The 13,324-nt window shown below is 51.7% G+C and overlaps 1 protein-coding gene across 1 annotated transcript in view; it reads left to right on the forward strand.

Annotated features, from left to right (window-relative positions):
• Positions 1-13,324, forward strand: part of LOC149308460 (maestro heat-like repeat family member 5) — a 30,895-nt gene that overhangs the window by 6,908 nt on the left and 10,663 nt on the right. The window contains exons 5-17 of the mRNA XM_089536878.1: positions 1,452-1,568; positions 3,078-3,188; positions 3,955-4,080; positions 4,512-4,634; positions 5,640-5,719; positions 6,185-6,296; positions 7,923-8,018; positions 8,334-8,438; positions 10,063-10,198; positions 10,744-10,841; positions 11,288-11,437; positions 12,622-12,779; positions 12,895-13,030. Coding sequence (XP_089393004.1) covers positions 1,452-1,568; positions 3,078-3,188; positions 3,955-4,080; positions 4,512-4,634; positions 5,640-5,719; positions 6,185-6,296; positions 7,923-8,018; positions 8,334-8,438; positions 10,063-10,198; positions 10,744-10,841; positions 11,288-11,437; positions 12,622-12,779; positions 12,895-13,030 — 1,548 coding nt within the window. The remainder of the gene's footprint in view (positions 1-1,451; positions 1,569-3,077; positions 3,189-3,954; positions 4,081-4,511; positions 4,635-5,639; positions 5,720-6,184; positions 6,297-7,922; positions 8,019-8,333; positions 8,439-10,062; positions 10,199-10,743; positions 10,842-11,287; positions 11,438-12,621; positions 12,780-12,894; positions 13,031-13,324) is intronic.

A 13,324-nucleotide genomic window follows, 5' to 3' on the forward strand; every position in this document is an offset into this window, starting at 1 on the left:
GACCTCCCATGGTTCATCATTATCCCAATTGGGATCTCCACACAGTCCTGTCAGCGCTCACCAAACCTCCGTTTGAACCTCTAAAATCTACAGATGTAAAACATCTCACTTGGAAGGTCCTATTCCTCATCGCCATCACATCTGCAAAAAGAGTGTCAGAAATAGGAGCGCTATCCAATCGTCAAGAGCTGTGTGTTTTCAGAGAGGACTCGGTACTCTTACGATTAGATCCCTCCTTTATCACCAAGGTTAACTCCGTATTCCACAGGACTCAAGACATCATATTACCCTCCTTTTGTCCTCACCCTAAAAAAGATTTAGAAAGGACATGGCATACACTCGACGTTCGAAGAGCTCTAATGATATACATAAAGAGGACACAAGACTTTCGTATGTCCGATAGTCTCTTTGTTAATTTCCACAAAAATTCAAGAGGAAAAAGGCTTCTATCTCCACCCTATCGAGATGGATTCGATCCTGTATCTCAACATGCCACTCCTTATCAGGTTCCTCTCCGACAGGTCCAGTTTATGCCCACTCTGCAAGGAGCGCTTCGACTTCAGCTGCTTTATCCACAAATGCTTCACTAGCTGAAATATGTAGGGCAGCCACTTGGTCGTCGACATCCACATTTGTTCGACACTATAGATTAGATTCCTTCCAGTCTTCTGAAGCTGCATTTGGGAGAAGGGTACTACAGGCTGTAGTTTCCCGTTAGCCAGGAGTTATTGCCCACCCTGAAATAGGGAGCTTTAGTATATCCCGTTCACAGGATGGTCCCGCCTTCTATCGCTGGAAAAATGTACATTGACTCACCTTCGTGAGATGTTGGTTTTTAGCGAAAGAAGGCAGGAACATCCTTCCCTCCCTTAGACTGGTACATATCTCCTGGCACTTAACTTCTCACCCTGTTATTCTCTTAACTGTTCTTTATATTATCCAGATTCTGCAGTGTTGGCCATGTTGGGCGCTGCCATGTTATATTGTTATAGTTTTGATATAGTTCACCAAGCTATTTTATCAGCTGAGGCTTCCAAAGGGGGTTGGCTCCCTGTAGCGGTGGCCACAGGCAATTTCTTTTAGCATATCCTGCCTGACAGAGCGAGAGAAGGAAAGCCAAACCGTTCACAGGATGTTCCTGCCTTCTATCGCTGAAAACCAACATCTCACGAAGGTGAGTCAATGTACATATTTCTGCCCCAGAGCTATCTTACCTTGCCCATCACGTCACAGTATGGCACAGTGGGGCATGGGAGACGGAGGGACATCCGGTGACGAACCTCTGCCTGGCCTTGGAAATGTGGAGGGCGTCTCTCCACCCATTGGCTTGCCTGCCATGTTGGAGCAGCATCTGTTGGATGGAAATCAACCACAGGCATCCAGTCAACCCTTGGGGTCCACATCACCACTGTCTCTTTGCCTCAGGCGGCCCTTCCTCTCATTCTCCCCAGGTCTCCCTCTACGAATACTATGGGTCCATCCTCCGTGCCTCAAATGACTCTCAGCTCGTCCAGCAACATCTCCATACCATCCTGTCCTTGGCTTACAAGGGGCCTTTGGAAGTAAAGGTGCGTCAACACGGCCATGTTTCTCTAGGATGAGGAGTTGAGGCTGTTCCTCTTGACCGCCAAAGCCACCCCTTCCCCATCTGGGCCCTCAGAGTGGGGTTCAGAGGAGGAGGAGAAAGAGGGCTCTCGGGGATAATGGGGTCTGGAATCATGAGCTGGGAGGGGGTCTGTGGGAACAGAGCAAGCGGAAAGACCCAGAGGAGAGGAGCTGGACATCTTCCAGGGAGTCCCAGGTTCTAGGAGGGGTACATGGTAAAGGGGGTCGATAGGGATGTCTTTATATCTGTCTGTCTGTCTGTCTGCCTCTCTCTCTCTCTCTCTCTCTCTGTACTTTGTGGTACTATGTCCAAAGCACCTTTCAAGAAATGGAGGAGGCTTGAATGAGAGAGGGGCTGTGTTTTTTCCCTTGCGCCAGACCCAGCAGGGAGTCATGTGGTATCAAAATGACCAACAACTCCACCTGTCGGTGGTATCTTCATGGGCCAGAGTCCCTTTGCCAGGCACATGGTGTGAATGGAGACATCTTCAAGGAGACAGGGAGACCCCACTTTCTCCTGCTTGCCTCTGCTTCAGTCAAGAAGTCATGATGCCTTTGGCAGAGAATGACAGATCATAGAATCCAAGAGTCCGAAAAGAGCCCTATTCAGTCCAACTCCATTTTGCCATGCAGAACAGACAGTCCAAGCCTTGCCTGGGAAGATGGCCATCCAGCTTTGTTTAAAAACCTCCAAGGAAGGAGAAACCACCACTCTCCAAGCCAGCAGCGTCTTCCACTTCCAAAGGAGCAGCATCTCCTTTGTTGGAAGAGACCCCAAAGGCCATCCAGTCTAACCCTCCTGGCCCTGGATGGTGTTCATTTGCCCAGATTGAGTCTTGATTTTGGTGTTCTTCAGGACTGGTAGCCAGACGTTGCTTACTTTCAGTGTTTCTTCTCTCCTGTTGAAGTTGTCCAGGTGTTTGTGGTTTTCAATGGCCTCTCTATGCATTCTGACCTGGGAGTTGTTGGCATGGTCCAGAATTTCAGTGTTTCCAAATAGCATTCTGTGCCCAGGTTGGTTTATGATGTGTTCTGCTGCTGCCGATGGCTCAGTCTGCAGTGTCTCTCATATTCTTGGATTTGTGTTTGGATGCTGCCTTTAGTAGTCCCTATATAGACCTGCCCACAGCTGGCTCTGAAGATGCCAGCCACAGATGCAGGTGAAATATCAGGACTAAATTCTTCCAAAACACAGCCACACAGCCCAGAAAACCCACTGAAAACTACAGACACTGGCCATGAAAGCCTTCGGTTTCACAGTTCTGCTTTTTCTCTGTCCAAAGGAGTTCCTTCCATTCTTTTCTTTTCAAGGGTGAGATGATCCAGATGAGATGTTACTGGAGGGAGAGGCTGTCCCATCCCTCGGTGAAAGATGTGGGTCCCTTTCTCCAAATAGGGATCATGCCCTTAACCTTTAACCAGAGGGAAACAGAGTCGAGCCTCACGTCTTTCATTTGCCTGGTTCTTCCTAGGGGATAGCGTCTGCTCTTGGACTTGCAGCCACTCGGCACCTTCAAGATGTTCTCAAAGTATTGGAGGACTTCAGTGAGAAAGCACTGGAGAACAAGGAGGACGACATCCAGGTATGATTTTGGAAATGCATCCTTCCCTCCCTCTGAAGCAATCACTTTGCTGGATTTGCTTCTCAGGTCCTCTTCTTCTCACCTCCATCACCTTAACTCCTAGCCATTGCCTTTCTCCTGTTTTGGAGAGCAGAGGAGAAGGTGACCTGGGAACAGTGTTGGAGGGGCTCTCCTTTAATGTTTCACTTTTTCTTTTCACTTTCTTCCTTAAGGGGCTTGTGGGGACTTTTGCTCAGAGGAAGTGAGTCAGAGACTTGCCTCCGGAAGGAGCTAGTAGCCAGGAGCTCTCTAGATAACTATAGACCCAGTTAAACTGAATTAAAGGGGACAGAAACAACAGGGATGTTATTGTGGGGGTCTACTCCAGACCCCCAAGTCAGATGGAGGAATTGGATGATGCCTTTCTAGAACACATGACCACACACTCAGAAAGGAGAGATGTAGTAGTGATGGGTTACTTCAACTATCCTGATATTTGCTGGAAGGGCCACTGCACGGAGAAAATGGCAAAATGCTAATAATAGGGGACAGAGAAAAGGCAGAACTACTTAACACCTTTGCCTCAGTCTTCTCAGAAAAGGCCAAGGGTGCTCAACCTGAAGATAATGGAGCAGAGGACAAGATAGGGGAAATGCAGCACAGAATAAGTCAAGAGATAGTAGTACAGGAATGAGTAGGCAGCATCAAGCTAGAAACAGAGGAATAGGCCTCAATGCCTTGTTGGCTCCTGCAGGCTCTCAGCTACATGGTCTGTCTTTTCCCACAGGGCCTACTATTGGGCACGCTACTCTTTTGTTATGGGCATGTGGCCCTGAGTATCGGAGAACAGGTGCTGCCAGTGACAGATGCAATCGCGTCCAAAATGATTACAGTCCTCGGGGCCAGTCCACTGGTATGTTCAGCCTTTGGGCCTTTGCCCTGAGGGACCCCTGTAGTTGAGCCCCAGACCTTCCTTGCTCCCAAAGAGGACCCATGCCCTTAGCTTGTGGAGGTCATCCCTAAAGCTGCCAGGGTTTATCTCTTTCTCAGAGGGAACAAGAGGGGTGTATATGGGTAGACTTTGGAAAAACAAAAGGCTTCGCTGGAATACTTTTGCCTCCTGGTGTGAACCTTGAGCATGAGGGGCTCCCTCCCCACCGCCCCTCCGTCCCCAGTCCCACCGGGATTTACTCTGGCCAGTATTTTTTAAGCTAGCCTTGGCTACTGTTAATGAGAGACAGCTGACCCCAGGCAGGTCCAGGGAAATAGGCGGTTGAGGAAGAGCTGGGTCCGGGGCACGGGGGTTGTTCTCACGACTCCTTCTCTCCTCTGGGTTGGGTTTAGGACAAGAACCTGAAGAGGACCTTCCTGGTGGTTGTCCTGATGCTTCTGGAGGCTGTTGTTGTCACAGGCAAAGCCCAAAGCCTTGAGCTGCTCATGAAAGGGCCGCTGGTGGATTGCCTGACTGTAAGTTGTCTCTGCTTGTGCTGGGCATACAGGGGGGACTGGAGAGGAGAGGTTCAAGTGGCAGGCTGTCCGGCTGGGATCGGGTGACCAAGGGTTGGCATCAAGGAGGCGGGGAGAGCTTGCCATTCCCATCGCTTGGCCAAACAAGCTCAGCCACAGCTCCTCCAGAGTATCTTGGATGGTCTCTGAGCCAGCTCATAGGGCCGAAGGGTGGGCAGGTGGGTAGGTTTATGGAAGGCTACCCCTTGTGAGGCTGACTCCCCCTTAGGCTGCCTTCCAGGGTAAAGCACTTTTTAGGCCAAGAGATACTAGGAAGCCCTCCTTGGGAGCCATCAGAGTAGGGCAATGGAACCCCTTCCAGCACAAACGTGCCCACGGGAGAAGGGACTTTGCTTTTCCACCCACCTCCAGCGTCCCTCTGTCTGTGGCCCAGGTGGGCTCTGTCTTTTCTCTGAGAAAATCCCTGACCAACCTGAGGCACTGGCAGGCAGGCAGGAAGGAAGGAAAGAGAGACGGACAGACAGATGGACCTTGGGGGGTAAAGGGGGCAACTATGATGCCCCCCACCTGGCCTTCAAACAGTCCTTTTGGCCCATCTTTCACAAGCTCAGCTCTGCTGCTAATACTAAACTACAGACCCCTTGCCCACTTTTGGGTCTGAGGGCGGGAAGGAAGTGCATGTCCTCAGAAGCAGAATCTCCTTAAGAGACAGGAAGGAAGGAAGGAAGGAAGGAAGGAAGGAAGGAAGGAAGGAAGGAAGGAGCAGGGCCTATCTTGGAGGCCATGTAGTCTGCCAGTGAGGTGCATACAGATGGACATTGAGGGGGCTGGGGGAGCCCATTCCTCCTTTGGAGGGAACCTTCCAGCACCTTCCAGCACCTGCCACTTAGAGGCTGGTGAGAGCACCTGCCCAGCCTCACCTGGCACCAGGGTGCCCATGGCAGGTACAAGATGGTGCCCCATGGGCCCTGCTCACGTCTCCTCTGTTTCTGTGTTGCCTGGCAGTTTGCTCTAGAAGAAGAGCCCAGCTGCACACTGGATGACAGGATGTGCCAGGACGCAATGCTCATCATGACAGAGCTCAGGTACTGCGCATGATGGGGGTTGCCGGGAGGGATGCAAAAAGGCCCGCTCCGGATGGGTGGAATCCTCTTGGGGAGAGATCAGTTGGGGCTTCTTCCTGGAGTCCTGCACACACAATCTGCACAACAGGCAGCCGGAGCCAAGGGTTATAAGCATCCCAAAGCGGGGAGCACACCCATCTTTCCCCAACTCCCCCGAGAGACAAAAATGGCCAAAGGCACAGGAGGACAAGATGAACAGGGGACCAGGAGAACAAGAACAGTTTATCCTGAAGGGACTCTGGAGAAGTCCTAAAGCAGAACCAGAATGGATTTGCCTGCGTCACATGTAAGGAGAGGCAAGGGAAGGAAAGGTCTTTTCTGGCCCGGGTGGGAGGCTGGTGACATAGGGGTCTCGCTGCTGCTGCCATGGCTGACTTCCCCCAGTCACCCCTTCCCCACCTCGGTGGGCTTCTCCTCTTTTGGCAGCAAACTGAAGCCTCCCCTGGAGCCAGAGAGAAAGTCCCGCTTCCTCCATGCTGCCGTCCGCAGCATCTTTAATCTGGACCTGCTTGACAGCTTGAACGAGGACAGCGCCAAAGTGAGCCCTTCGCCTCAGGCATCCCTCCCAAGGCCAGAGTTGCCTTTCACAACATAGTTTTGTAAAAAGCATGTTCGTAGCTCATAGAATTATAGAATCACAGAGTTGGAAGCAGCCACAAGGATCATCCAGTCCAACCCCCTTCTGCCATGCAGGAACTCTCAATCAAAGCCTACACTACGATGGCCATCCAGCCTCTGTTTAAAGACTTCCAAGGAAAGACCTCCAAGCTAACAAGGCCAATGCAATTTTAGGCTGCATCAATAGAAGTATAGTGTCTAAATCAAAGGAAGTAATAGTACCACTCTATTCTGTTCTGGTCAGGCCCCACCTGGAACATTGTGTCCAGTTCTGGGCACCACAATTTAAAAAGGATGTTGAAAAACTGGAGCTGTGTGTCCAAAGGAGGACGACTAAAATGATGAAGAGTCTGGAAACCATGCCCTATGAGGAACGGCTAAGGGAGCTAGGGATGTTTAGCCTGGAGAAAAGAAGGTTAAGAGGTTATATGATAGCCCTGTTTAAATATTTGAAGGGATGTCATGTTGAGGAGGGAGCAATCTTGTTTTCTGCTGCCCCAGAGAACAGGACCAGGAACAATGGATGCAAGCTAAAGAGATTCCACCTCAACATTAGGAAGAACTTGCTGACAGTAAGGGCTGTTCGACAGTGGAACACACTCATCCCTCGGAGTTTGGTGGAGTCTCTGTCTTTGGAGGTCTTTAAGCAGAGGCTGGATGGCCATCTGTCGGGGTTGCTTTGACTGGGATTTCCTGCATGGCAGAATGGGGTTGGACTGGATGGCCCTTGTGGTCTCTTCCAACTCTACGATTCTATGATTCTATGAATACAGGATCATTATGAGATGGTAGTATGTGACCTGTTTAGCATGCATGCTCCACAAATGTGACCTGCTAGTTAGTAACACTATGGCTGTGTAGAGACAAGATGATGCATGATTATCATAGGGAAAAGAATATAGGCATGAATATCTGCTTCTATCCTTGGTCTCAAGACATTTGGATCATGGAAGCATTGATACCTATTTGTGGCCATGGATTTTCGTTCCCCCCTGTTTGGGCATTGCCTTGATCACATTGGGCTATGTTTATGGATATAAAGGTCTTGGGTTCTTGGGCCAGTTATGGGACAGAGATGTATTTGGCACCCTTGGCACATGGTCTGTGCCAGGAAGGGGAGAGCGGGAGGGTGTCAGTGACTTTTGGTGCCATCAGCTACAGTGTCCTTTGTTGAGACAGGATGCAAACAACCATTCGACTTCACAACCATTCCACACTCCATAAGGACAATTTGTAGCCAGAAGTGGAGAGAGGGAGAGATGCCTCGGTAGCATCTGGCTCCAATTTCACAGCCAGGAGAATGGGAGGCATCATCCCTCAGATCTCCTCCTTCCCCTCCTCCTGAACTCTCACTCAGCCATATGTCGGCTATGGGGCTGTGCGCTGTGCGCTGTGCGCTAGCAGAAGGGCTGGGGATTGGGCAGGTGAGTGAGGCCTGGCCGAGCCTTGGCTGCTGCCTTCCTCTTGACCTCCTCACCTGGCCCAGACTCTCCAGACCCTCTTCTGGCTGAGGGATGCTGAGCCTGGCTGCCTCTCTCTGCTTCAGGCCCTATACTGCCAGACTATGGACGCGTTCAAATTGATGCTTCAGAGATTGTTGTTAGAAGATCTAAACAAGTTTGACCTGGTGCTCATGTTGGAGGTGAGCATGAAGAAGGGGCGGGAGGTGTTCCTTTCTGGAAACTGCAAAAGGAAAAGGGTAGTTGAAGGGATCTGGGGGCAGAAAGAGGTCCCATGCATGCCAGCCCCGATCCTGTTGATCCAGGCTGCTTCATCAGCCACTTCCATGACTTGCAGAGGAACGTCTCAGCTGCTCTTTCATTTGGATGTAAGCCACATCCATGTGGAGACATGTGAGCTTGGCAGGAGTTCAGCTGAGGAGGGTCATGGTCTGCTTGGGGCCTCCCAGGGCAACTAGTTCCCGGCTGTCCAGACAGGTTTGCTCTTTGTTTTATAGCTGATGGAACCATGGATAGAATCGGAGGTAAATCACGTGCGGGAGAATGCGGTTGAGTCAGCCACGACGCTGCTTAAATTTCTGGTCAGCAACTTCAACTTGGATGTGAGTAGCCCCTGGGGCCCCCATGGGCCTTCTCTTCCCTTGACCAGCCCTGGCTCACTGGACCCAATCCAACAGAGCAGCACTATCAGAGCATCCAGCCAAGCCTTCAAACTAGTTTTATTTTATATTTTTACAATGCTGATTTATGTGTTGTCTCCTTTTATTCTTCTCCCGTTACGTAGGGAGCCAGGCCCCTGCGTGTGGTTTTTCCGACTCAAGGGGAGGCAGGAGGAGCAGAGCTGGAGCATTAGGGGCTGCCTCACCTTTTGAGACTCGGGCATTTCTGCTGTCAAGGAGGCCTGGGCCGCAGGGCCATGTGGGGATCTCCCTGGGAGCCATTCCTCCCTGGATCTGGCCCCTTGGAGACCTTGGGCACATCCTGGCCCTGCCCACCCTCACAGCCTCACCAGGGCTTCCCCAGGCTTCCCTGTGGAAGAAACAAGGACTCACTTGTGCTGGATGGGGTCACACTCCCACTGAAATCTCAGGCTTGCAGCTTGGGTGTTTTCCTCCTGGACTCAACTCTGAGCCTGGATGCTCAAGTTTCAGCAGAGCCCTAAATTCTTCACAGGAAGGCTACCTCTAAGTCCCACCGCCATTGCAGTCTCACTTGGTGAAGATATGGGAGATGGGGCTTTCTCGGAGGCTGCTCCCACCCCTGAGAACACCCTTCCGTGGGAGGCCAGGCTGGTCCCTTCTTTGCTTTTCCTTCCACCGGCAAGCAAAAATGGTTTTATTCAGACAGTAATTTTTATACAGTGAGCCCTGGGTTATCTGCTGGCATTTGGTTCCAGAATCTCCTGTGGATACCATAATCTGTGGATGCTGAAATCCCCTTACACAGAATGACATAGGAGATTATCAGACGGGGGGAAAAAGCCGGGAGTAAAAGGCATACTCCTGGCATAATTGTGTGATTGTGTTGAAGCTTTTCAGACATAGCACGCTCATCCAGGACTTATCCCGTGAAGATCCAGGAATGCTCCACCAAGAAATCATTCACAGGGAAGTCCTGGGAGTGGTTTGTTGCTGCAGCGCTCCTGGATCTTCACGGTTATACTGGATGAGCGCAACATCATCTGAAAATCTTCAGTGTAACCCCGCGATTATGCCAGGAATATGCCTTTTACTCCCTTCTCCCCCCGCCTGATAATCTGCATATTCTTTATATAAAACGGCAAAATCAAGATTTCATTTTTGAAATTCCTATGTGTGTATGTGTGTTGTATTTAAATGTTTTCAAACTGAGGATGGTTGAATAAGCCACAAATACGGATTCAGCCACCCACAGTTTGAAAACATTTAAAAAGATCTGTACATTTTAAAAAGCAAACCTTGACTTTGCTGTTTATATGCCTTGGATGTGGAGGGCTGAGTGTACTTTTTCATTTGATGCTTTTCATTGTTTTAAAATTTTTATTGTATATATTTTTTAAAGTTTTGATTTGTCAGCCACCTTGGCTCCCTTTTTGGGAGAAAAATGGCATTTAGAAAAGGGTCTAAATAAATAACAAAGAAGATCCATCTGTGCCGTTTGCTGGGTGTCCAAGGGCCACATGGGGATCTGTGGGGGTGATGCGGGGCCGAGAGAAAGGATCCCTCTCTTCCCTTTGGATTTCTTCAGTTCTCTCTGGAGTTTGGCCAGCTGACCCACCTCATCGCCCTTCTGCTTGCTCGGGCCACGGATCCAGAAGATACCATTTGTACCTCAGCCGCCCAGGCAGTCAGCTGCCTCTACAAACTCATGTTCAGCCAGAAGGGTGAGCGCAAGGGAACCGGGGGACTCTCTTTTTGCGAGAGAAGCCAGAATAATAACTTTGGGCAGCCAAGCCTTGCCCTCCCATGAGTTGCATTTTTCTGTGCCCTGGTGCCCATGGCATGATCCCCTCATCACAGCATCTACTTCACGGCTCCTCTCACTAGCCCAGCCCAACCTCATCTGCCCCCCAAACACCTCTGCCCCTGTCAAAGGCCCTTTGCACAGCATGCTGCCTTTCACGGCTGGGGTCCCTCTCCCCGATCCCCAAAGAATGGGCAGAAGCAACTGACCTGTAGAGCCCTGGTGGTGCAGTGGTTAAATACCTGTATTGCAGCCACTCACTCACAAACCATAAGGTTGCAAGTTCAGTACCAGCCAGGGACTCAGGGTCGACTCAGGCTTGCATCCTTCCGAGGAGGGCGCTCAAATGAGGACCAGCTTGTTGGGGGCAATTAGCTTACAGTTGCAAACTGCTTAGAGACTGCTTAAGCGATATGAAGGAAACTGCTATTGCCATTGAGCTCTGCTCCATTTCTCTCCTTGCAGCGGAGCCGCCAAAGAGGAAGAGGAAGCGCTTGAGGTGGGCTGCCAAGAGGAGACCCCAGAAGGACAAGGGGGAGGACAGCCACTGGTGCATCGTTGAGGTACTCAGGCTGGCCGGGATGGAGGGAGGGAGGCTGAGGTCTGCCAGGACCAGCCCTGGCAGGGTGTAGGGTGGGTTTGGGAGTGTTGGCAGGAGCAGGATGTTCCCGGGAGCAAGGAAGGTCCAGCCTCCCCCTGGCCATTGTGGGCTGGCCCTGTGGCCCTCGCTGGACCCTCAGATCTCCTCCTTCTCCAACAAGCCAGAATCTCCTCTCTTGGTTCCCCAGAGGAAGGGGAAGGGGTCCTTCCTGGGACTGTGGGAGCCATGTGTTTCTGGTCTCCCCTTCTTCTACTGGCCTCCTGTCTCCAGGGGCTCCCAGACAATTCCTTCCTTCCCACTGGGACTGGGGGACTTCTCCCTTTCAGCTGGGGGCCCAGAGGACCTGCCCTCTGAGCAGCAGAAACAGCCGTCATGTCTAACCATTGCACCTGATCTTTGTTGCTGCAGGGCCCAGAGGATCCCCTATTCTCCATGCAGCTCACCAGCCTCTTGCTTGCTATTCTGAGCAGCCTCCCAAGCTCCAACGCAGGAATGCAGGGTGACTTTGAGGAGGTCCTCCAGGCCATCCTCCAGAACCATGCCAGGAAGGTCGAACGGGTGAGAGCTTTTCAGCTGCTGCCTTCGGCCCCAAACTCTTGCCTGCCTTGGTGGGCTGGGACCCCCCGAGGAGGAACTAGATTTCCTTCTCAGCCTCCTGGGCCAGCCTCCATGGCCAAAGGCACAAGGAAAGATCTTGGCTCTCTCAGCACAGGAGGAGACATTTCTTTCCAACCACCCCACCCCATTCTACCCACCCAGCCACGTTTCAAATGACAGGACCTCCACCAAGTAAGGAGTGCCAAAGGTACAGAGAGTCCTTATTCCCCCCATGGCCTCCCCTGCCAAACTGAGTAAGTGGTGAGAGCCAAGGGGGTCCCTGAGCCTCCACAGGAGAACCAGCCATAGCCCCATCTGGCCTGCCCTCCATGCTTCCTCTCCATCTCACAGGGACCAGTACGGCCAGTCTGCTTGGCAAAGGTTTAACTGAGGCCAGAGTGCCAGCCCACTCCAAATGGCGATGCTGGGCAGACAAGGGGTTGAGGGCCAGAGAGAGTGGGAGTGGCTGGTCCAGGAGGTGTCTAGGGAAGAAAGGGAAGAGATGAGCCCAACTCTTGGTCTGCTTCGGATGGGATGGCAGACTGGTGTGGAAAGGTCTCTTTGGGCTCCCAAAGTGTCTCTATGGCCAACAAGTGCCACTGGGTTAGCCAGCCCTCTACCGTGACCTACACAACTGAGCTCCCATTGCCCAGAGAGGTTGTAGCCATTCGGCACAGGGGAATATCAGCAACTCTTGCCTGGCCTGAGATCATGTGGCAGCACTGGCCCGACTGGTTGATTTGGTGTGCTGTGTCCTATACTATTTATTTCCCACACACTGATTCTGTATTGCCTCTGGTTCTGAAAACAGCCCTCGGGTGAGAGAAGGCACAATGATCCTTCTGCCAAGGAGGTGCTGAACAACAGCCTGTCTCATGCCCACCTGCCCTTTCTTATGGTCTAGCAATGAAATAAACAAGCCTTTTATTGTAAAGCATTAGCGTAGCTTTACTTGCCATGATCTGAACATGTTCAATACATGGTTGAATGGAAGAACGAGAGGGGACTAGTAAATGGCTGCAGGTTAGAGCAAGCCAGAAAGTGTGAGTGTTGTAAAGTCAGTCAGAGCCCCACCCCCCAGGCCCCAGCATCCTCCCCTCTACCTCCAGGTCCTTCACCGCCTCCATTTCTTCTCTCCTGCCCAGATTAAGGAGGTAGTAGTCACCATCTACACCTGCCTGCAGATCCACCCAAACACCCACTGGGTCCGGAAGCTGGCGCTGAAGGTCTTGGGATACCTGCTGCCCCACCACTTGGAGAAAGTTGTGCACAGCTGCCTCTCCTTCTCCTTACCTGTGAACAGGTATGGGTGCCGGACTGTCCTCCTGAGGTCTTTAGGCCACTGTCGGGCAGTGGCTGGAGGGAAGACTTGCTACTGAATCCTGACGACTTCTAGCTGCCTTTTTTTGACTTTGTAGGCAGGCCAGGGAACTCTGGACAGCGATGGCTTCTGGTCCCCAGGTGGCCAAGCAAGTTTTGCGGATCTTGTTGGAGAGTCTCCAGGTCAAGGACCTCTGCAAGAACAACGAGGAGGACGTCACCACATCCCTGGCAGTAAGTGGCCGGGCATCAGCCTGGTTCTGGCCGAGCCTGAGCGACTGCTTGCCCATTGCCCAGGCTCTGGTGTTTGGGGCTCACAACCTGCTTGGGGTGCTTCCTCACTGCCCAGAGACATGGAAGGCATGTGGGAAGTTCCTTTTCTATGGATAAAAGGAACCTCCCACATGCCTTCCATGTCTCTGGCCAGGAGGGGGTGACATTGGAGGAGGACGGTGGTGCATTCAACTTGAGGGGACGGTGGTCCTGAGGTACTACAAGCCCCATCAGATTGCTATCATGTGGGTGCCA

The sequence above is a fragment of the Sceloporus occidentalis genome, unplaced genomic scaffold (genome assembly GCF_023333645.1).
Source record: "Sceloporus occidentalis isolate IW3139 unplaced genomic scaffold, rSceOcc1.0.p SCAF_8, whole genome shotgun sequence".
In the NCBI taxonomy this organism is placed as follows: Eukaryota; Metazoa; Chordata; class Lepidosauria; order Squamata; family Phrynosomatidae; genus Sceloporus; species Sceloporus occidentalis.